General features: G+C 53.9%; 1 protein-coding gene across 2 annotated transcripts in view; it reads right to left on the bottom strand.

Annotated features, from left to right (window-relative positions):
- Positions 1–23,464, bottom strand: part of Ttc7a (tetratricopeptide repeat domain 7A) — a 108,366-nt gene that overhangs the window by 19,932 nt on the left and 64,970 nt on the right. For both annotated transcript variants that reach the window (XM_040739056.1, XM_040739057.1), the window contains 5 exons: positions 22,579–22,636; positions 21,270–21,342; positions 16,763–16,923; positions 3,278–3,394; positions 430–524 (listed from right to left, as the gene is read on the bottom strand). In XM_040739056.1, the coding sequence (XP_040594990.1) occupies positions 430–524; positions 3,278–3,394; positions 16,763–16,923; positions 21,270–21,342; positions 22,579–22,636 (504 nt within the window). The remainder of the gene's footprint in view (positions 1–429; positions 525–3,277; positions 3,395–16,762; positions 16,924–21,269; positions 21,343–22,578; positions 22,637–23,464) is intronic.

Below are 23,464 nucleotides of genomic sequence, written 5' to 3'. Positions count from 1 at the left end.
TGGCTCAGTGGTTAAGAGCACTGACTGCTCTCCCAGAGGACCTGGGTTCAATTTCCAGCACCCACATGGCGGCTCACAATCGTCTGTAACTTCAGTTCCAGGGGACCCAATACCCACACACAGACATACATGTAGGCAAATCACCAATGCACATAAAATAAAAATAAATAATTTAAGATTCAACCTTGAGCTTTGAACTGAAATGAGCTCAGCCCATCCCTTTCTGCTTGTCAAACGCCCTCCCCATGCCCCCCGTCGGACTCTGGCCTCTGGTTTTGGCCTGAGGGGCAGATTTCTGTCCTATTCTCCTCCCCCCTCACTCTGCCTAGGAGGTATAGACCTTCTTCTGTTGCCCACAATGGGTGGTCACCACCCATCTGTGGGCCAACTGCCAGCCCCACCCAGAGCCAAGATCAATCCCGATCTTACCGGAGTCTGCGTCGTGGGCATCTGGCAGGGTCAGGTGGATGCCGTTCTGCTTCTTCACCGCGAGACCTTCACAGCTACCATCCCTTTCCAGGCCTCTGGAAGGCAGGGGAGGGCAGGGCTCCATGATGCAGAGGACCGGCATCCCCAGGGCCAGCAGGGAGCACGAGGGGACCCCATCTCAGACTCCGAGGCTAAGAATTCAAGCTCAAGAAAGAGCAAAGCCAGGATGACAGGGAAAGATAGAGACAAGCAGAAGGACAGACAGAGCAGCTGGGGTCCTGTACACACAGGCTGATGACAGGAAAACACCACAGTATCCAAGCCCTCTTTGAAGGTGAGGCCTCTACCTCTAGGCACAGGGACTGCTGGCTGGCTTCCGTCTAAGGACAACCTGGGTGAAGGTCCAGTTGCCACACTCAGACTACCGGGCAGCCCCAGTGGAGTTCCAATTAGAGGGGCAGACAGACAGACAAACATGGTGGTCTCATTTTGTTGTCTATCCATTTCTCTGGGTCCCTGCACCTCCCACCTCACGGGGAGGGGGCTTTCATTTTCTCAGTGGGGGAGCCTGGAGGGAACCCTTGCTCAGAAAGGCAGCAGCTGTCACAGTCTTGACCAGCCCCTTCCCATAGCCAAGGAAACTCAGAAGACCCACTACAGAACAGGTGCCAGAGGGGTCTTGCCGTTGGGGGTACACTAAAATTCTGGCTCCACGGGCAATGGTGCCATAGTCTGGGGCATCTTTGTGGTCCTGACTGCGGTACACACTGGTCCTGACTCTGTTTGTAGATGCTCAGTCATCTTGAGTGGGGTTCAAAGGAAACCATCTCTCTAAGAATAGCAGAGCAGGGATGACGGTTCCTTTCCTTTGCCCCTGTGGTGGTCTGAATAAGAATGGCCCCCACAGGCTCAAGTATCTGAATGCTTGGTCACCAGGAAGGGGTGCTATTTGAAAGGATTAGAAGGATTGGGAGGTGTGGCCTTGTTGGAGGAAGTGTGTCACTGAGGGAGGGCTTTGAGGTTTCAAGCCCTGTCTGTCTGTCTGTCTGTCTGTCTGTCTGTCTGTCTCTTGCCCTCTCTTCCTCTCTGCCTGTGGATTAGGATGTACCTCCAGTACCATGCCTGCCTACCCGCTACTATAATGATAATGGACTAAGCCTCTGAAACTATAAACAAGCTCCACTTACATGCTTTCTCTTATAAATTTGCCTTGGTTGTCCCTTCCCAGAAATACAACAGTGACCCAGACTCTTCCTAAGCCTGGGAGCACCTGAGAGGGAAATCAATGAGCCGGGGACACAGGGCTGAGATGATGTCCTACACCTTCCCACCTCTCTGACGTCTCTCCTGGTCCTTTAGAAACTAGCATGAGGCACACAAGCAGGAGACATGGCTCACAAGGCTACTAACGGACACCTTCGTAGAAGCCTAGTTCAGTGCCCACTTTCATCCAGGCGCCCATAATACTTTTTCTCTTTTCCCACAAGACAGCCTCTCCTGAGGCACTGAAACAGCCTGTCTTGGGGAGATGGTGCTGCACAGTTTAAGGTTAACATGTCACATGGGCTAAGTGGCTGCCGGGTGGCAGTAGCTTCATGAAGAAGGGATTGCCAGCAGCGTGGTTTGAGCAGAACACAGGAGCGTTGGGTGGGAGTGGGGCAGACTGGCTAGGTCCGTGGAAGGGAAATCAGACCTTCATGCTGTGGATTTTGGTCTTAGTTTATGACTGCCCCAAATTAGATTTTACAAGCATGAGCTTCTGGTTTATGGCTCTAGGTTTCAAAGAAAACCCCTTCCTGTCTCCCGAGGCAGCCAGGGCCCAGATCTGTGGGCCAAGTAGTGATCTGGCTGTGTCCTGCTGTATGTTGGGGTGAGGGAGTTGTGGCAGTTTTCTGAAGAGGTTACTCGGCGTTGTCAGCCCTACCAGCCTCTCGGGACAGAATGGCATATGCGTGTGTGACTTAGCTCAACTGTCCCTGCCCCTGTGAGAACACCTGGCAGCTTCACAGCCTGCTGTTCTGAGTCAAAGCTCCCACTCTGCGGGGCCTTGTCTAGACTGGCCACCAGCCTGATAAGGAGCAGCCAGCACCAGGACAACTCCTGTGCACACTGAGCCCGGCTGTGAACCTGCCCCAGCAAAAGGCACCTGAATGCAAATCCACCTGTATCAGAGAACGGCCCTTGGGCTTCCAATGCCCATCTCCAGGGAGGTGTGAAAAATCCAACACCCACAGCTTTCTGGAAGTTTCTACCCACTAGTTCTGCCCTGTGTTGTACTCTTCCAGGCCTGCTAGCCTGCAAAGGGAAGGCTGACTCTGTCTGAGGCTTTTGACTCTATCCCGTTTGCCTGGACCTCCTCTGATCCCCTAGGAGAGGGGCTCCCGTAAGGAGAATGGAGGACTTCTTGCTTCCCAGAGTCCCTGTACACACGCTCCATGGTCTGGGACCCAGAGCTCACTTTGCAGTACCGTCACTCAACAGGTAAGTGACTGGCAAATAGACGAAGGCTCGGGATCTCAGTCTCTGACAACTCAGAAGACGTGAGTGGTTTGTGTGTCACATCAAGTGCCCAGGACCCGACTCGGGCACTCGATGACAGCTTTTCTACACTCTGACCTCCCCGAGAGCAAGCGATCTTCTAACCAGGTCTTCCTGTGTGGCACAGAAGACTGTCGAGGGATTAACACTGAGCCTCCAATATAAAAAATCCCTCAACACCGAGTCCCACATCTCCATCCAAACCAACCACCACACTGTGTGGGCACTGTGGCCTTTCAGACAACTGCTGCCTACCAACCCTGCCCCTCCCCACCCTGGGGCAACCCAAGGGGCAAGGACAGCCACTTACCCCAGCTGAGAGAAGTTGTAGAGGGTCTGCCATAGTCTCAGCATTTGCCTGCAGGTCACAAGGGCTTCCTCCGGCCCCCTCAGCACCTGCTCCAGTTTTACCTTGGTGAACATCAGGCTACGGGGAGGAGAGTTACAGTCAGCAGGGGTGAGCTGGGGGGGTGGACCCCCACATGCTTACCACCTCCCTAGCCCACGGAAGGCACAGCCTCCGCCACACCCAGCACACTTTTCTCCATGCCTCAGTTTCTTCCCTTCTTCCTACCAGACAATGAGATACCTTTCAGCGGTTGCCGGTGCCTGCCCTATCCACCCTACCACGTCCTTGACCAGGCAGCGTCTCCCAGTCGTGACTCCCAGCCCCCTCTGGTGTGTTCTGCCCCTACAAGCTGGGCTAAGCAGCACCTTGAGTCCTACATATACATGGCCAGGATTTCTACGTCTGCGCCCAGCAAGGCACAGGACGGAGCCTCAGTAGGACCCCATTTAGAAGACAGTCTTTTATCTCGTGTGTGTGGGTGTTTTGTTTTGCACGGATGTCTGGGCCACACTCCGGCAGTCAGAAAGCAGCTCTGGATCACTACCCTGACCGCATCAGCGAAGACCAAAGCATTTAACCCAGATCATTAGCACTCCTGTTCACGGAAGACTAGGAAGGGCCAGGGAGCCCTGCTGTGTCAAGTGCTAGCCTTACCTTGTCAGGGAGGTCCACCTGTGCCAGAAGAGGGGGCCGGGCAGTGTGGGAGCACCACAGTTTATCACTGGCAACACTATTGTACAGGAGCTACCGGGGCAACGTTTGCAGAAGGCTGAACCACCCAGATCATGCGAGGCTGTGGCTGAGTTCCCAGAGTGGTCATCGGGCAGTAAGGCCCCTTGATCCACTGCCACCACGGCTGAGATGAGCAGCATGACATAGACTTGTCACTGTCAGTGCTGAAGCATGGCCCACGTGGCCACACATGCCTGCTCCAGGAAAGCTGAGCTGTGTTCTTATAGGCTCTCATGTAGCCTAGGATTGTCTAGCGCTCACTAAGTAGCTGAGAATGACCTCTACCAAGTGCTTCGGAGGCAGAGGTGTGCCATAATGCCCGTATGAACAAAAACTTCTCAAAAGAGGCTGCATCTGGCTGTGAACGGAAACTCCTGAAGGGAATCCGTCCGCAGAGGCTGACTGGCTGATCTGAGTGTCAGGACAATGCAGACTGGAATACTGCAGGCCAGAGGCTAACTACCTGGTCTTAGAACAAGTTCTGGGCCCCCTGAACAGTCATTGCCCACATCTATGTTGGAACTAACATCCTTGTGACAGTGACTTAGCAAGCTACTAACTTCTACCAATCCCAAAGCCAAGTACACCATCGGATAGCGCCACGGGCCTATGGAAACGCTTCCCCCATCTCGCTGTCCCCGCCTCTCGTACCTTCAGCATATTTTAAAGGTGCCCCGATTTATGACTTTGCTATGCAAAACTCTAAAACCTGATGCGGGATGTCCTTCTGTATACTGCGAATATGTGTTGCTTTTATTGGTTGACGACTAAAGCTGCTTTGGCAGGGCAGAGTATAGCTAGGCAGGAAATCCAAACTAAACACAGGGGGGAAGAAGAAGGTGGGGTCGAGCTCCAAGAGGAGTAAGATGATGTCAGAGCATTACTGGTAAGCCACGGGCCACGTGGCCATACACAGATTAGTAGACATGGGTTAATTTAAATGTAAGAGCCAGTTAGTATTAATATTAAGCCTCTGAGTGATTATTTTAATAAGCGGCTGTGGGACTGGGTAGGACGACAGAAAAGCTTCCGGCTACAGTGGTCACTCAGAATTGCTCCAGAATAAACTAGCTCTTATCCCTTTAAAACGAGAGCTATGGCTTTTATGCCAACACCCTGTTTTGTGTGGTTAGGGATTTACACGAACCTCTTTTTTTTTTTTTAGTTTTTTATGAGACAGGGCTTCTCTGTATTGTTTTTGAGGCTGTCAGTCCAGCCTGGCCTTGAACTCACAGAGATCCGCCTGCCTCTGCCTCCCGAGTGCTGGGATTAAAGGCGTGTGCCACCACCGCTCGGCTTACACGAACCTCACGCATGCTACAAAAGCACCCTACCCATTTTTTGGTGGTTTGGTTTGAGATAGGCTCTTGCTATGGAGATCTGGCACACCTGGAACTCTCAGTGCAGACTAGGCTGGTCTTGAAGTCGTGGAGAACCACTTTCCTCTGGGATTACAGGCATTTACCATCATGCCCTGCTCAACCTAGACTTTAAGCGTCACTTTCCCTAACTGTTCTGCAACCTTTCTTGAACATCAGCTCATGACCCATCCTCTGTGTATGAGGTCCCAAGGGCAGGAACTGGGCAGAACAGGGCCAAGCCCTGAGCGGGGAGCTGCCACCATCTCTGCTCCCCAGATCCCTGCAGAGCCCAATATGCCAGTGTTAGGAGGTGCCTCTGCTTTCGGGAATATTCAGTAGAAGAGACAATTTCTGCCTTAAGGTAACAATTAGAGTGCTATAAATGTCAAATTGCCCAGAGAATCAAAAGCTGTGTGTTTGGATCTGACCCCATTGTAAGGGAAGGAGCAGAAAAGGGGTCTTGCTGGACGGAGCTGGTGTCTGAAGACAAGGTGGGGGGGCATAGCTGGAGGTAGGAGTGTGGGAGAGGGACGGAACGTGGGCAGGAAGACAACAGCACTTAGAACCAGAGTGCTGGGGTGAGGGTGGGGGTCAGTCTAATCCAACCTTCCCTTAGGCGGCCAGAGCAGCAGAGTAAGTTACCAGGGCTGACAACCCCCAGCTTTCTGGGACTCTCCACAAACAGCCTTCTTGGCCAGGCCCCCTCCCCACCCCTGCCACTGAGACATTGTCCCAGTGCCAGAGCTAGGAGGGTCCCTGGAAGAGGCCAGAAGGAGCGCGTGCCGGGGTTAGAGAAAGCTAAACTGGACAGACAGTCTCTATCAACACAGACTATGTGCTGCTGGCAGCCGACATTCCACTTGCATGAGTGACCTGGAGTGGAAGTTCTCAACCCAACCACATCCTCCCCGGGTTGGGCCAGAGGTTCCAACAATCGACCTTGGGCGTGAGCCTCAGACTGAGGGGCCTGAGACTCCAGATTAGCTCCTGAGGAGACTTCCTTGGTGGGTAGCTGGACACTGCCTGAGGAATCTTACAACAAAACGTGTCCTGCCTGATGTCCACACCATCAGGACATGTGCAGAGGTGCGGCCTCAAGGCCTTCCAGTTTAGGCTCCGCCTCCCATTCCTGCCTCTTCCCCTGTAACCTTGGGCTAATGACACTGGTGTCAACAACCCCTTGACACTTTTCCCTGCTTTGTTTCACACTGTGGCCTCTGCTGGGGCTCACCCTTCCCCCTGTCACATCTGGCCAACTCCTACACAGATGTCACCCTCCAACTTTTGCAGCATCTCCATGGGGCTGTGTCTTAGACAGGATTTCTATTGCTGTGAAGAGACACCAGACAACTCTTATAAAGGAAAACATTTAGCTGAGGTGGCAGCTTACAGTTCAGAGGTTCAGTTCATTATCAGTCATCATGGTGCCAACGGGAGGCTGGGAGCATGGACTGGAGAATGTTACATCTTAATCCAAGGGCAGCAGGAAGTGGTCTGAGACACTGGGTGGTATCTTGAGCATATATCAGACCTCAAAGCCCGCCTCCACAGTGACACACTTCCTCCAACAAGACCACACCCACTCTAACAAGGCCACACCTCCTAATAGTGCCACTCTCTTTGGGGGCCATTTTCTTTCAAACCACCACAGGCTGTATGCAACCCTTCTGGTTTAATCCTTTACGATGTCTGGCCTATTGGCCTGTCTCCAACTCAGGGATCCACAAACTCGGGTCCATAAAAAAACTTGGATCCAGTTCTTCTCACTAAGACATTTGTATCTAGCCCAGAAAAACGAACAGATTCATTCGGTACCCAGCTATTAAGACAGAGCTCTTGGTGTGCCACTGTGACTGGTTGGAGCTCTGGTCATGGCTTTATCCGAACCCCGTGCTCCCAGGGGAGCTTCTGGGGGGCAGGTAAGGCACCTTCAGGCCCATCACATGTCACACAGATGAGTGTAAAAATGTCTCTGAATAAGTAATTATAAGTCTTTAGGAAAAATGCCAAGGCTCAGGTCCTCCTTCAAGAAGCCCCCTAGGTGGACTGTGTATACAGTTGACAATTACATGCCGTGTCCCTCTTGCTTAAAAGTTTAATAACTGGAGATAAGTTCATATGAAGTTGTTTTAGCCAGATGGTCCAGGAACAAGTGTGTGGCCAGTCCTGGTGTAGGTAGGAAAGCCACCATTTGTCTTTGTGTCCCCTTGGGGTGTGCCTAGCCGGCCAAGAAGTCCCATCGGCTCCCTCATGTCCCTAGCAGCAGTGTGCCTTGCTTCCCCAGTTCCTGGGTGGGTACCTAGCATACAGGGTATGCGTAGCCCGGGAGTCTGGTCACTTGAGTTCTTATAGCTGTAGTGGGGGGGGGGGGACTCGCTCACAAACAGGGTCTGACCTTGCAGGATAGGCTCTGAGGAAGAACGACACTCTCTAGGTGTGCCGTGTGGGTCCCAGGTGTGCCAGGTGGGTTCTAGATGTGTAGTGCGGCTTCTAAGTGTGGTATGTGGGTATCTGGCTCTTTCTGACTGGAGGCGGGGGGGGGTGGTCTTCCTCCCTGGGGTCAAAGGCAGAAGACCATAACTGAAACATGTCTGTAAGACTAGAATACCAGAATCTACCAAGCACCCTGACAAAAGCTATTCCGGGAGAGGGATGGTCAACTTTGATCACATTACTGGTAAACTGCACCATGAGCACTGGCCTGGGAGACAGAAACTTGAACCAAAGTCCCACCTCTGGTGAGTATGTCACAGGTTCCAGACCTGTAAAACGGGAGGGAAGTCACCTACTGACAAACTCTCCAGGAGGCTGAGCCCTGATGAGCCAGGAGCAGGCGCTGAGAAACCCCTGGGAGGCACACAGCTGTCCACAGCTCAGCCTGCCTGATGCTCAGGGCAGGCTCCTCCCTGGACGCTGAAACCCTATGAGACTTTGAAGACATTTCTAGGCCAGCTGTCTCTGAAGGCTCTGGAAAAATGCCTGAGCTTCCTGGCCAGCTCGGTAAGTTCTGTAGCCTCTGTGACGAAAGCACCCTCAGTTGTGATAAACCTCTTGCAAATGCCTGGTCCCAGCAGGAAGCTAGAGACAGGAGGCCACTGTCTTGAGCGTGTGTGTCTCAGGCTTGGGCTCCCTCAGGCACCTCTTAACTGTTCACCTCATGTACTGTGATAAGGTACGGGTGTCGCCCTGGCCGTGGCTCACTTCCTGCCAAATGGGATCCAGGGGAACTTCGTCCTTCCCAGCTCATTCTGTGCTCTCTCTCGGAGTGCCCCAGCCTCTCTGAATGAGCCCATGCAGCTGCCGAGCTGAGTCGGGTGACCTAGGCTGTCCAGTGCCTGCTCACGGTTCCCCTTGAGAACTGTTAGCTGTTGTTCTCAGAACTGTCTTCCTGCCAGGCCTCGGTTTGTCTAGGCTGGGGCCAAGCTCTTATGTCCCAGTGCCTTTCCTTCAGACCCAACAAGCAGACCTGCGCCAAAGCAAGGAAGAATGCAGTTGAGTCGGAAGGATTCCTCAAGGCCAGGAAAGCTGTGGATGTCCCCAGGACCTGAGCAATTTGAAGGAAGCAAGGCTCGGGGGAAGCTTCCAGAACGTTCCGTTCTCCCTGGCCCCACTGATGCCCGCTGTGCTCCTGAGGTCTATTCTTGCTCTCCCTGGCTCCTTTAAGGGTGGCAGCAGGTGTGGCAAGTGTAAGGAAGGGGACATTATCTCTTTAAAGGACAGTAATTAGTGATTCTGGCTGGGCCTGCTGCACTGTTTTAATGAAGACTTCTATTTTTATAGGAAACATATAATTGAGTGAAAAAGCAGGCTAGTCTCTCGGTGAGGTGGCCACACCTCTATAAAGTCTAACTCCTCAGGCCAGAGCCTGCACACAGCACGGGATCCACGTGAAGGGTTCCCTGGCTTCCCCAACTCAGACGCAGAAAGCCAAGCTGACTGATGACTCAAATATCCCTGCTTCTAGCCATGGAGCCTGAGGTAAGACACCTGGATTCAGAGCCTCACCCGTGTCCTCGTATGTAAAGTAGAAACGGCAACAGTTCCTGTCACTCCTAGGGCCGCTGGGAGGGGAGCAGGGATGAATTCAAGAATGGGTTACCCCATGGGTTTCTAGCATGGCACAGCATGTAGCTGTTGCTGGCACAGGTTCTAGTCCCTCCCCTGCCCCTCACCAGGTATTTAATCTTGATTAATATATTACCTATCCTTGCCATTAACTTCTTCATATGAGAGCTATAAGGTCAAATCATGGTCGGTGTGGTGGTGCATGCCTCTAATCCAAACACTCAGGAAGGTCAGGAGTTCAAGGCTAGCCTAGGTACATGAGATCTTGTTTTACTAAAAATATCACCAAACAAAAAGTCACACACACACACACACACACACACACACACACACACACACACACACACACACACACACAAAATCCACACCCCAAACAAGCAATTAAGCAGGATAGGGGCTGTGAGATGACTAGATCCTTCATGCCCCCCCCTCTTCCTTCCACCCCAGGAGTTCCCTGTCCTGCCAGTCTGAGGGTCTCCTGAGGTGTGCACATGTCCAGTCATTGGGGTAGGAGACAGAGGAGAGGTCACAGTCTCTGCCACGGAGGGACTCTCAAACTCAAATAACGCAGGGGGAAGGGTCAGCATCAAGTCTTCAGTGGGTCAGCTCAGTTTTGAAGCCTGCAAGTTCAAGATTGGGGAAGACTCAGGGCCCAATGAATCTGGACGCCGGAGAGGTCAGGAGGGTAACCAGGAGGGCCAAAAAGCAGACATCAAGGTCTGGAGCAGACACAGAGACCCCCATCTCATGACAGGGTGACAGGATGGGCACAGGGACTCCCCACCCACAGCACCAGACAGTTCTCTTGGTCCTGGCTCTCGTAAGGAGGCCCAGATCTTGTCTAGGACGCCAGGGTCATGTTAAGTAATGCAGGGCTCCCCAGATCCTCCAAATTCCACTGCTCTGGGAAAACCACAAGGGCAAGGGACTGATTACACACACACACACACACACACACACACACACACACTCATGCTCTTCGAGGGTGTGAGTTTTATAGGGGTTTTAACAGGAATGGCCTCCCAGAAAGGAGGAAGGCCAGCCCTAGTCCTAGCTTTATTACTTTCCCCAAGACTAATCTTTAACACTCAGGGGATCCTTTTTCGTGGTTCTTCACCCCAAAGCTAATGGTTTTTCCCCCCGGCATGAAGGATCACTGTGGTCCCTGTTCCCTGACCCTTGAAGGCTCACAGTGACCCTCCACCTCTTAATGAATTGAACTCCATCACTTCTGAGCTTTAAAAAGCAGCGGCCCCGGAACCTCAGCTTCCTGGAGTAGCTCCCGTCCTTCAAAGGCCCTGCCCCACCTGGGAGGAGCCCAAGCCGCAGAGCTGGCACACCATGCCCTAGTCGGGCTCCTCCCATCTGCGTGTACTGCTGACTTCGGACGGACCCATCAGCCCAGTCTCCCACCCTTCCTTCCACCACAGGCCGCCTCCAGACACATTCCTAATAACCACACCGGACTTGGATGTAAAGCATACAGCACAGGCCTTGCCGTTTCAGGCAGACCGTCTGAGAAGGTCTCAGGCAGGACAAGGGTAGGGTCTGGCCTCAGTTTCTTCATCTATCATCTCCGTCCAGTGCGCTCACCAACCCTCAAAGACCCGATGCCTTCCCGTTAAAGAGGCAGGCCAGCCCTGCTCTTGTAGCCGGAGTCCTCTCGAGTCCCGCAGAGTGGGACCACAGAGGCGCTCACGGGATAGCTGAGCAGGGGAAATGCTGAATGTCAACCCGGCCCAGCCAAGGAGGAGCTGACCTTTGAGAAGGGTCCGACCGGTGCCAGTGATTATGCCTGGCTTAGCACTCCCTCGGCCACATGGCCAGCTGAGTCCTGGCTGCTGTCCCCATGCACTGTGGCAGCCAAGCATGTTTAATGAACCCAGCAAAGTGATAAACTATGTTTGTGTTAATCCCTTTGATTCCAACCCCCTCCGTGAGCGTCGGTATTCCAAGCATCCTTTGATGTGCCCCAGTCCTTCCTAAGAACAATCAAATAAACACACTGGGTTTAAGGCAGAAACGCTAACAGGAGTCCCAGAACTCTCCATCCCTTCTGCTTGGTGGATTGCACCTCCAGAAATAGGTCGCGTGCAACCTGAAAAATAGGTGAGGGGGGCCAGGTGGCCCAGAGAGTTGCCCTGGAGGTTCAACTTTAGCCCTGACTGGATCTAGCTATACTACAGTCTGACTCCAGCTGACACCTAGTTATTTCACCTCAAACACTTTCCAAAACAGCCCTGGTTTCCTGGGGGCAGATGGATGCAGGTTTATTTATCTGGGGCGAGCAGTAGCTTGTGGAGAGGGCTGTGTTGTTCTTCCCCTGGCAAGCGTCTCTGGGGCGCCAACACACCTTCCCTCAGGACTTCCAAGTCTCCTGGGTCTAAGGGCTGGGCCAGCAGGGGCTCTAATGGATGCCTATTCTGGCAGATATGGGGTGGGTAGGTAGGCCTGCCCACTGTGGAATAGGAAAGAGAACACATGTACTCCTGTGTCACCCTAGGTATGCCCTGGGCCCTCAAAGTCAGCCTGTCAGAGCTGGGCAGGGGAAGTGACTGACAGCTTGGCTATTGGAAAGCTCCCATCATCAGCCTAGGATCTTTGTTTGGTTTCTATGGTGACCTTCGCTACAAGGGCCTGACTCAAGCTGAGGGAATGCGTTACCTAAGACCATGGTCAGCGTTCATGCTTCAAGGAAGTGTGCTCACGAGCGAGCGGCCCATCTCTCCACCCCATCTCTCTGGTCAGGCTTCCCAGCTGCCTCTTCCATGAGAAGGAAAGACCAGCAAAGACAACTCTGGGCCTGCTTCAAACTCTCCCATTCCCCACAGGAAGCCTGCAGCCCTCCTGCCTGGGGTTTCCTGGCCAGTTGGCACATGTGTCTCGGGCTTAGCTGGGATTTCAGAAAGCTGTTGGGGGCATCTGGTTCCCACCACGCGGGGTTCACACTGTCCCCAAGGAGGCACTGTGTTGGCCTCATCACCTTTCTGCCTCTTTAAACCTGAGCCGCACTTGCGCGGAACTGAAGGCCCCTGCATTTTGCTTCCTCGTCCCCGCGTCAGAAGGGTTTTCGGAGACTGGACTGCACGAAGACCAGGTTCTGCTCTGCGTGCCTAGATGGTGCCTGGGTGGGAACAGCAATCTATGATGGACCCCACAAAAGCTAGGTTCTGCTCTGGGTGCCTAGACGGTGCCTGGTGCCCATGAGGGAGCAGTGACCTCTCCATAGAGACTTTGGCCTGCTCCCCAGAGCTGTGTCATATCCCCTTCCTTCAGCTCCTGGCTGTACACACTGAGTCCCAGGTGGCATCCCCTCCACACGCTGACCTGAGATACAACTGTCCATCAGCCCATGGCCTTCTTAGACTTCGTTTCATAGTACACTTCAGAAGCAGAAGAGGCAGGGCAGAGGTTTTTTTTTTAAGGATTTATATTTATTTATTTATTATGTATACAGTGTTCTACCTGCATGTATGACTGCCGGCCAGACAAGGGCTTCAGATCTCATTATAGATGGTTGTGAGCCACCATGTGGTTGCTGGGAATTGAACTCAGGGCCTCTGGAAGAACAAGAGCCAGTGCTCCTAACCTCTGAGCCATCTCTCCATCCCCTGACTTTTTTTTTTTAAGGAGGTACAAGTTGCTGTGGTTGCCATGGGCAATTACCAGAAACAATTCAAGGGCAGTGACCTAACTTAACTGGCTCTCCCTGGGATAAACTCCTAAGACAGGGACCCACTCACCTGCCAGCCTCCTCCTCTGTCTAGCATAGGCCGCTCCCAGGCAGTAGCAAAGCAGGGACCCCTACATGGACATACTGGCTTTCCTCCCTGGGAGACAGTTCTTGAGTCTGCTGCATTGATGACTTTGCAGAAGGCAAAAGCCTCTAGAAGTCTTGGCCACCAGGAGAATGGCCGCAAGATGCTTGGTGGGAGACGTGGGCCTGTGAGTATTCTGAGAATAGACTTGGTTAGGGACAATGAGGTCAGGCCAAGGGGGTTGGCCTGTGTTGTTTTGCTGAGAGATATTTACTGGACTGGTTGTTTAATTAACTGCTAGCAGCAGCTGGAGCCACACGCGGCTTGTTCCCAGCTCAGGGAGCAGCTGGAGAAGCAGGGCTCACAGTCAATTGAATAGCAATGACATTTTTCAGTGATCCCTGACCCATAATGGACTCAATGACATTTCCTGCTAATCCATAGGCTTTTGTACTTCAGGGTTTCATCTGTGGGGAATAGTATTGACTTATTTGCAAAGGGATATGGCCACTCAACAGACCCAGGGATGTATGTGTATATATTCTTTTTCTATAAGAAAGATTTATTTTCTCACACTCAGGTAGCCTGAATCCCGCAGATTCCTGTGCTGGTTAGCTTTTTAACCTTCGAGGGCCAGATCAGTTCAAAGAAGAGTCCCTGAGTCTGGGAACTGATGGGCTCAAGATAAAGAATAACTTCTGCACCTCATATGACCCCCCCCCCCCAGTGGAGCAGACTAAGTGGGGGAACTCTCTTCGGGATACAATATACTCATTCCCTGAAACTGCAGAACACTCTATAGCAACGAGGAACAATAACGTGCAGGGTCTCGCACCCTAGGGCTCCTGCTGTCCCTTAATGCAGTATGATGTCTCTGGAGGTGAGCAGTTCCCATGGCATAGGCTGCCCCCTTAAGGCTCTGCCTGCAGACGCAGACACACTATTTTTCAGGCAACCCCACATAAATGTGAGGGCAGGGAGCGGAAGAAGGAAGCGCCAGGGAGTAGACACAGTTAGGCTTCACAGAGGCAAACAGCACAGTCTACCCCCCCCCACCTCTCTGGGGTCTTGGCCCTTCTAAGAACCTGCTGGAAGCTATCTTCTTATCTACAAGTAGAATAAGCTCTCATTCATGTGCACCCACGGGGTTCCTCTTGAAGGGGTTGGGGTGGAAACGGTGTGAGCTTGGATTTGCGCCAATCCTCTCTATCTCTATCCCCTATCCAGGGGACCCTCAGGGGAATAGGGCACCCTGAGGTGAGGAGCAGGGAAGGTGGGGAGAGTGCAGCCATGCAGAGCAACGGGGCTCACTCACACCACAAGGGGCTGCCCAACCAGCCCAGAGCAGGGAGATGGGCAGGAAGTCACAGGGAGATGGGCAGGAAGTCACAGGGAGATGGGAAGGAAGTCACAGGGAGATGGGAAGGAAGTCACAGGGAGATGGGAAGGAAGTCACAGGGAGATGGGAAGGAAGTCACAGGGAGACAGGAAGGAAGTCATAGGGAGACGGGAAGGAAGTCACAGGGACATGGGCAGGAAGTCACAGGGAGTGGGGAGATGGGCAGGAAGTCACAGGGAGATGGGAAGGAAGTCACAGGGAGTGGGGAGATGGGCAGGAAGTCATGGAGCAGGGAGATGGGAAGGAAGTCATGGAGCAGGGAGATGGGCAGGAAGTCACAGGGAGATGGGAAGGAAGTCATGGAGCAGGGAGATGGGCAGGAAGCCATGGAGCAAGCATCTTCCTGGGGCGATCCAGGGAAGCGAAGGAGTAGACCTCACAGTGCAAGAGCCTCGGTCTTCGCAGCAGGTCAGGGAGGCGCACAGGACTAGGACATTTGGAGCCACGAAGAGATGCTGAGGAGCAAAGTGGGACAGCCAGGAATGGAAGGCATAGCCCTGCTCCTTCCTGCTTCACACTGAGGTTTCCAGGGAAGATCTCAATCCCAAGAGACCGGAGGCTAAAACAACACTCAGCGCCACGGCTCTCTTTACACCTTGTCTCCTGCTCAGCCCTGGCAGTGGGCAGCAGTTCCTTCTTATCTTACCCTTGGGTTCTAAGCTTCTTGGTTTGAACATTTCTTTTCCCACTCAGCCCAGCTGATAGACTGAACACACATGTGTGCACGGGCACACACAGATAATGTGCAGGCATGCAGACAACACACACGCCAGCATGTGTGCCAGGCAGGTCAGGGTGGAGTTTGGAAAAAGCAAGGTACCACTGCGAAAAGCAGAGGCCTCTTCCTTGCTGCAATTCTACTATACATAAAAACCATAAGGCTGGGAAGACGGCCGAGTGGGTGAAGGCACTCGCTGCCAAGCCTGAAGACCCGGGTTCTATTCCCAGGACTCGTGTGATAGAAAGAGAGAACTGACTACCTCAAGTTATTCTCTGACCTCCACACATGCACCATCGGATGCGCGTACCACCCTGTATGATTGTAATTTTTTAAAATTAAAACTAAAATAAAACATTACCCACTGCTGCACTATCCCTGGGATAATTCCTGAATGGTATCATATACAATGAATAATCATCCCTCCAAGGCTGGAGCAAGGATCAGAATCAGGGCTATTCCTCAATACAAGGATGGATCGTCACAGTGGATAAACACTTTACTAATGCCTGGCTATGAACAGCTGAGACCCACTGGGGCAGGACAGTGGGGGACGTGTGAGGACGACCAGGTGGGATCAGGAATCAGGCTGGGGTAGTTTAGACTGCAGGCAGCAGACAGTCTAGTCGAGGAGAAGCAGGGAGAGGCTCGGGGCCATCAAAGCATGACCTCCCCCTAGCTCGCTTCATGGCCTTGATGTGGCTTTTGCCTTGGCTAGCCCTGACATCCTGGTTTGATGGCAGTAGGTCCCTTGTGGTGGGTAGGAGAAGGAGACCCAGGCCTCCTCCACCCGCGGCTGCCCTGTCCCAGTGCAATGTGAACCTGCTCTAAGATGCAGGGTGTGTGATCAGTGTCGTAAACATGAAGTGCCAGGGCCACCCTGGAGGAAGATACTGTTTCCCCAGCTTCCGGGATATAGTTGGGGATGGCTCCTTTGTCCTTCCAGCTAGTTTTAGAATTTCACCCTTGGCTAGCTGTGTCAGCGTCACGATTAAGTCACATGCCTTACCCAGCGGTACCCTCAGGACTAGAGGGCTGGGGGAGACACTGCACACACACACACACACACACACACGTGTGCACACACACACGTGTACACAAACACATACACAGGGCTGGGGGAGACACTGCACACACACGTGCACACACACACACACACACACACACACACCTAGCAGTTTTTCCCTCTGGACCCACAGCTGCGCACAACGGGCTCACCAGTCCCCACCAAGCACGTTCTGTGCACACTGCCATGGCCCCTTGTCATTCCTACCCCACCTTGTCCCTCTACCCGGCAAGTGTCTAAACAACGGGACACCCATACCCTGCATCCTGGCTGCAGTGTGACAGGCTGAGGTGTGCACAGGCTGACTAGGCACTAGCCAAGGCTAGCCCTCCGCTCAGCAGACTCACTTGAAATTCTCAGGGTACTCGGCGATGGCCATATTGATGACATCCAGGGCGTGCTGGTTATGCTTCTGGGCTGAGAAAAGCAGCGCTAGCAAGTGGAGGGCATTGGCATCATTCCTGCACACTGTCAGGGACTCCTGAAGATGCTCCATGGCACTGGAGATCTGCAAGAGAGACCACCAGCTGAGGGGCCATACCCCAGAGACCCCCCCAAACTCGGATTCCAGCCGCGGCTCAGCTCCATTCAAGTGGGCACTCGAAAGACATCTCCTGCCAGACAGCCTGGCGAGACAAAGGTAAGCATTCTGAATGGGAGTAGTTGGGAGCCTCGGGGATAGGCTGTCTGCCACACGTGGAAGCCCAGAGCTTCGCCTACAGGGATCAGAGTCCCACTCCAGGGCAAGGTAAGGGAAGAGGGTGCTGGAGGAAGGAGGTACGGTGTGACCAAGGCGGAGCGGCAGCAGAGATGAGTGACAGAAGGCAGCAAGTGTCCTCTAAGGTGGGCGGCGTGGAGCCTCGCTAGACGTGAGGCTTGGCTTTTGTACTTCGTGTTCCCCAGCTCATTAGTTGTTAAGGGTGGCTCTACAGTAAGATTAGATGGGGAGGATGAGGGTTTGCCTCCTTCCTGGTGCTGAGTGGAGGAGGGCAGGCTCCCACTGCTGCTCCCACTCCTGCAGATTAGTGAGGAAGATGACACGTCCCTGCAGTCCTACCAAACCCTTGCTGCTAGCTGGGCCTGGGGAAAAAATCTGAAGGTCTCTGCTGTTGAAGAAGTTGTATGGGGTACAGCACAGCTTAGGGTGGATCAACAGATCATCCCGAACACTGCTCTCCTCACCTTCGATCCTACCCGAGTCCTTCCACCCAGTCCCCGCTCCGCCACAGAGGCCGGTAGGCCCTACGAACTCTCCTCACATGGGCTAGCCTGCGAATGTCTGGCAGAGTCTGGGGAGCTTCCACAAGTATGAAAGAGTGAAAGAAACTCTGGTCGTCACCAGCGGAAAGACGCTCCTTCAAAGGGGGCTGGGCTGTCGTGGCGACTGCAGCGACTCCTTAACCATCCAAAGTGACCAGCCAGGTGCAGGTGGCCCTGCATTCCCATCACCTCCTCCTCCTCCTCCTCCTCCTCCTCCTCCTCCTCCTCCTCCTCCTCCACTTCCTCCTCCTCCTCCTTCTCCTCCTCCTCCTCCAGAATGGCACACAAGACAGTCAGTCTCCCGTTCCCAGCCCACCTGCCACCTGAATCGAAAGAACATGTTCTCTGAGGGACAATTAGGGTGCTAGAGAAAGCATCACCTCATTTGCAGATGTGAAAGATCTGCGTCTCTTGTCCCTGGCTGGGAGCCCCTGCCTCTTGGAGGTTAGGCACATGGCTTATGTGAGACGGATTAAACTGGCAGGGTACATACAGTTGGACACGCCTGGATACCTTCTAACCCTTGTCTGTTCAAGCATTCCCATCCTGACAGCCTGGTGCTTCAACACTGGTTAGCACAGGCTAAGCCCACACAGCCCATTAATGGCACACTGGGTGAGCTCAGTGTAGGCTGGTGGTTCTCAACCTCCCTAAGCCTGGGACCCCCCCCACCATAAAATTATTTTTGCTGCTACTTCATAACCGTAACTTTGCCACCTTTATGAATCGTAATGTAAAATATCTGGTGTGCAGGGTATCTAATATGTGGGGTTGAGAACCACTGGTATAGGCCAACGCTCCTTAAGCCCCCGGCTCACAGTGCAGTTCAGTAATTCCCGGCACATCATCTCTGTCCTCAGACTTGTGGCATTCATTGCAACTCGGCTCAGTTGCATGAGGCTGCTTCTCCCTGCTGCCTCAGGACATGGCATCCTCATCCATTCCCTTGCCTTCCCCTCAGCCGCCCACCCCGGTGTGGTGTATGCGGAGGCTGTGACTGCATAACCAGAGAGAGGCCTGGGAGTCACGGCACCCGGCAGGAGAGAGGACGGCCTGTTTGGACAACACGCTAGCCACGAGCCCGGCACAGGCCAGGCTCTTCTGTCACTATCTTCACACGCACACCACAGTCCCCACTGGACACTGATGGAGAAACACCCCTCCTAGTCACATCCTCACAGAGCCAAAAGTTTTGACTCCCGGGCGGGGCTGAGTAGAAACGCCTGTCTGCTCTGCGTTTCCTCCGTAGTAGGACGTGGTCAGGCTCCTGTGGCTGCTCCAAGGCTTAGGTACGAGACACATCCTGCAGAGCCCCAGCTCAGTGGATTTCCCGAAGCCTGTGTTCCCCACTTAAGTTCTCGAGACCCCAAAACAAAGGAACTGCGGGACTCTTCCTACTAGTCCAAGGGCATGCGCTCAAGGCAGCTTCATTATTCTGGCAACTGTCTGCTTCAGGGCTTTTTGGTCAGGTTTATTTATTTATTTATTTTTTAATACAGTGCCAGAGACTAAAACCAGGGCCTTTCATATGCTACGTATGTGTTCTATCGCTGGGTCTTTAAGAGCCTTCCTCCTTAGCAGACCCGAGACGCCAGACTCTTGTGTTCCCTATGGGGCTTTGCATTCCCAGTGTTCCAGACCCATCACACGGTCTCCTTCTGGCCACTAAGTGCCAGGCCCAGAACCACACGCAAGTCATGAAGAAGCAGCTAAGATCAGTGTGGCTATCTCCAGTGACTCACAGAACACACCCCATTATACTGGGAGGGACACAGCTCAGGGCAGAAAGAGCCGGAAGGAAGGGTCACAGAGACCCAAATAAGTGATAATACTAGCTTAAGAGTCCACTCAAGGTCCTCAGCCTTCTGGAACTTTCTAAACGTGGCATCCCCAAGGAAACTGAGCACCGGACTCCACGGGCCTAACAAGCACTGTTTGTGGAAGATGAGCGCTATTCACCTAAGACGGGTGAATAATTAAAGAGATTGGGAAAAAAAATCTATCACGGAAGGTTTATCATTAACGCAGCTGGCCAAGAAGAGCACCAGGTTCCTCTACACAGAGAGGGGCTAAGAATAGAGCGGTCTCAGGGAACCTTCCGCCTGCTCCCAGGGGCTGACTGATGTTCCCAGATGAGAGGCACACAGTGATCAGGGCCTGGCCCAGGGGCTGGGAGTCAGGGCCGTGGACACGTGGTGGAGGCGGTGGAGTGATGGGTGCGTCACAGGGGAGGAGGTGGTGTCGGAGGAAGGGAGAGGAGGAGCAGGAAGCAGGAGGAGGGACAGCAGGACCACGGGGTAGGAAACGGCTGAGACAGAAGGCCTCGGAGACGGAGATGGGGGACTCGCGCTGACAGGCAGGCCTGGACAAGCACTGCTAAGAGTCTAGGTGTAGGCAGGAAGGAAGAGCTTTCAGGAGTGGGGGCTACCGGGCGGTGAGAAGTCAGGAACACATGGGCTCCGGGGATGCCGAGGAAGGTAGAGGACAGAGTCCCACTGTTCCTGGCTCGGAGGAAACAGCTAGTGCTCGGAGGTCAGGTGTGCTGATGAGAACAGCCTCCTGGCAGGGATCCACTGCCTGGGTAGGAAGGGCGGCTCTATCTCCAAATGGACCAGGCGCCTCTTAGCTGGGCCGGGTGAACTTTGGGTCAAAGCGTGTAATGAGGTCATGCTGTCCCTGCGTGGGACCTTTAAGAGGGAGACGAAGCAGCACCCAATACAGGGTTACCCTCACTTGTCCGTGATGGAATGTGGACCTCTTTTTTCTCTTTTGCTTAGTTTCTTGAGACAATGTCTTCCAGCATATCCCAAGCTGACCTAGAACTCACTTGGCAGCCTAGGCTGGCCTCAAACTCAAGAATTCTGCCTTAGCCTTCTAAGTGTCAGGACTGCACCACCACGCCTGGCTGTAGACCTAGGAGGCTTCTCCCAGACGGCTTCCAGCTTAGATAGTTTCCCAGTGGCAGGAGACCCCAGGCCACCTACAGTCCCCAAGCAGTCAGGGTGTATCAGAGTCAGGCTGCCAGAGATGCCCAGAGTGCCAGCCTGAGGGCTGCAGGGTGCATGAGATCAAAAAGACTCTAACAGGCATGATCAGGGGCGTGCTGCGACAGTTGGGATCCCCTAATACTGACCTCACAGATCACGATGGGGAAGGTGATCCTACCTGGAGAGCTGTAGGTGGTCGTGGTGGTGATGGTCATGGTTGGGCAAAGGAGACTACCTACTGAACCCCCGAGGTCAGGAGGCTGCAGGGGTGCCCTTGGGGTCAGGAGAAAGCTTTGGGTTCACCCAGAAGCCCATCCAGAAATAGCCCCAGGTGCCAATCACACTTTCCCCAAGTTGGGGGTGGGTGCGGAACACAAGCAAATGATGCTACGGTCACTGACCCATGTCTTAGGAGACTGCAATATTTTAAGGAAAGTCAGGGTATTCCATAGCCCTTCCTGCGTGCCCACCATAGGCGGGCTGAGGTGGAACCACATTGACCGAGTCCTCGCTAGACCCCTCACACAAAGATGCTTGCGTGAACGACAAGGGCACCGAGGAGGGCAGAGCCCCACAGACCTGAGGATTAGGAGCTGTGACAACACACCTGTCGGACGAGGGCGAGCTGCAGGGAGACATACAAGATAATCTGGGGGTCATCCGGTGCCAGCTCCTGGGCTCTGCAGGGGAGAGGAGCAGAGAGTCAGTGACCGCCAGTAGAGCAGCGTGCCAACCCTGTGCTGGGTGCTGTGGGAGACCGTGCCAGCCCCTCTCGGGTGGCAGCCGTGCCAGCCCCTCTCGGGTGGCAGCTGGGGGGCTCAGACAGAGGTCCACAAGCAGCACATGGTGGAGGACAGTGGCTCAAGGGGGGGGGCGGCACAAGCTGAGGTAGGGCATCTCCAAGGTGACAGGCCTCAAAGGAAGGGTAGAACGGGGATGGAGGAAGACAGCGTCACATCTGTGAAGGGCGGCCTGGCTGTCTGTCTGCAGACAGCAGTTAGCCTGAGTATGGCTCTCTGACTAAAGGGCACCCACACTGCCCTGAGGAGGATGCAGGGCCCCTGATCAAGTCATCTCGGGAACACGACACCGGTGGGGAGAGCTGGGGAAGCCCCCGGGGCTAGAATATCTTGCTTGTTTGGTTAGGGAGCAACCTGACCCGGAGGGAGGCTGGCATTGTCATGAGCTGCCATGGTACGGTACGATAAGTCCTAGCCAGGTCCTCCCCAGTGACATCCCTCTATCACTCCAGTGTGGGAGATAGGGACTTAGTGGGCCAGGCCAGGGGAGGGAGGCTCAGGTGGGCTGGGTCCCAGCAAGGCCAGGCCTGAGGGAGGATCTCCATTGCCTTTTTCCCTCCCCGACTCTGTGAGGCTGTGGGTGGAAAGTTCCTGCGGCGCTGGTGTGGTTAACCTAGAGGACAATGACCTCACTCCAGAGGCCCTGCTAACTGCCTGCTGCTCCGACCCTTAACTACAGTTCCTCATGTTGTGGGGACCCCCCAAGCATAAACGACTTCGTTGCTACTCCATAACAGTAATTTTGCTATGTAAATATCTGGCATGTGACCCCCCACACCCCAAGGGGCTCATGACCCACAGGTTGAGAACCACGGCTTTTCCTGCTGTCTGTCCAGTATCATAGCGCCAGTGGGAGCCTGAGAGCCCCAGGAACACAGGGGTGGGTCGGGCAGCTGGAGTGACCCAGCTCTGAGCTGACCCCAGGGCCTAGTGCTGAGGGCAAGGCCACCTGACACAACCACCCACTCCTGCCGGCTGGGAGACAGTCTGGCACTATGGTTTCCTTAGCTGTGGGAGGGAAGACAGAAACGTCCACTCCACCGTGGGACCCTCCATGTTATCACTTTGCACGGGAAGAAGCAAAAGCAGCAGCAAAAGCTGCAGGAATGTCCTCACCGCTCAAGAGTCTGCAGTGCCTTCCGGTGCAGTTCATCTTGCTTGGACTTCAGGGTAGCTGCAGGAGACACAATGGATTGGGGGTCACTAGGGAAGGGCGAACCTCTCTCTGGCCCATCCCCAGAGCATAGGGACTTAGTGTGAAGGAGTCTATTGGGGCCCTGTTTGCAAACCTCAAGGTCCAGTAACGGGGCTCAGGGCACAGGAGATGGCTGTGATAGCAGACTATAACTAAAGGGCTGTGACCACATCACTAGCCCAAGCAAGGATGACAGTGCCTGAAGATCCCATGACCTTGGGTGTGAGGGGCAGAAGACAGCCAGTACCAGACTGTGCTATTATGGCTTCAAGGGTCCCGTGAGCCTGCACATAGTTGCAAGCAGTAGGGGACATGGCCAAAGTCTGGTTGGGGGACATAGCTTCCTCCCTTCTAGACTTCAAGGACACAAAAGTAGGTGTCTTGTTGTTCAATGGGGAGGCACTGGGCTGGGCTAGAACCCGGGGCAGGAAGGATGGGAACCACATGAAACTCCTGTAGCTACTCGGTACTATGTCAGAGGGGTTTCAGAGACCCCAGCGGATTGCTGCAGAGCTGAGGGTAAAGGCAGGCTGTGAGAAGTGGGAAGAAGCCACCACGGTTGGGCGGCACTGAAGACAGGAGGTACCAGGAGCACCACAGAGGGACCTGTGGGCTGGACACGACCCATGGTGACAGACCTGGGTCCGTGAAGAGGAACGGCACATTGGTGGGTGGGTGTCTGAGCAAGAGTATAAACTCTTGGGACTGAGAGAACGTGTGTGTGTGTGTGTGTGTGTGTGTGTGTGTGTGTGTGTGTGTGTTGTATGTGCATGTGTGGGCGCGCGTGTGTATGTATGCATGCATGCA

The sequence above is a fragment of the Mesocricetus auratus genome, unplaced genomic scaffold (assembly GCF_017639785.1).
Source record: "Mesocricetus auratus isolate SY011 unplaced genomic scaffold, BCM_Maur_2.0 Super-Scaffold_100676, whole genome shotgun sequence".
NCBI lineage: Eukaryota > Metazoa > Chordata > Mammalia > Rodentia > Cricetidae > Mesocricetus > Mesocricetus auratus.
Note: the sequence above shows the minus strand (reverse complement) of the source record. Positions and strands in the feature narration are given on the sequence as shown.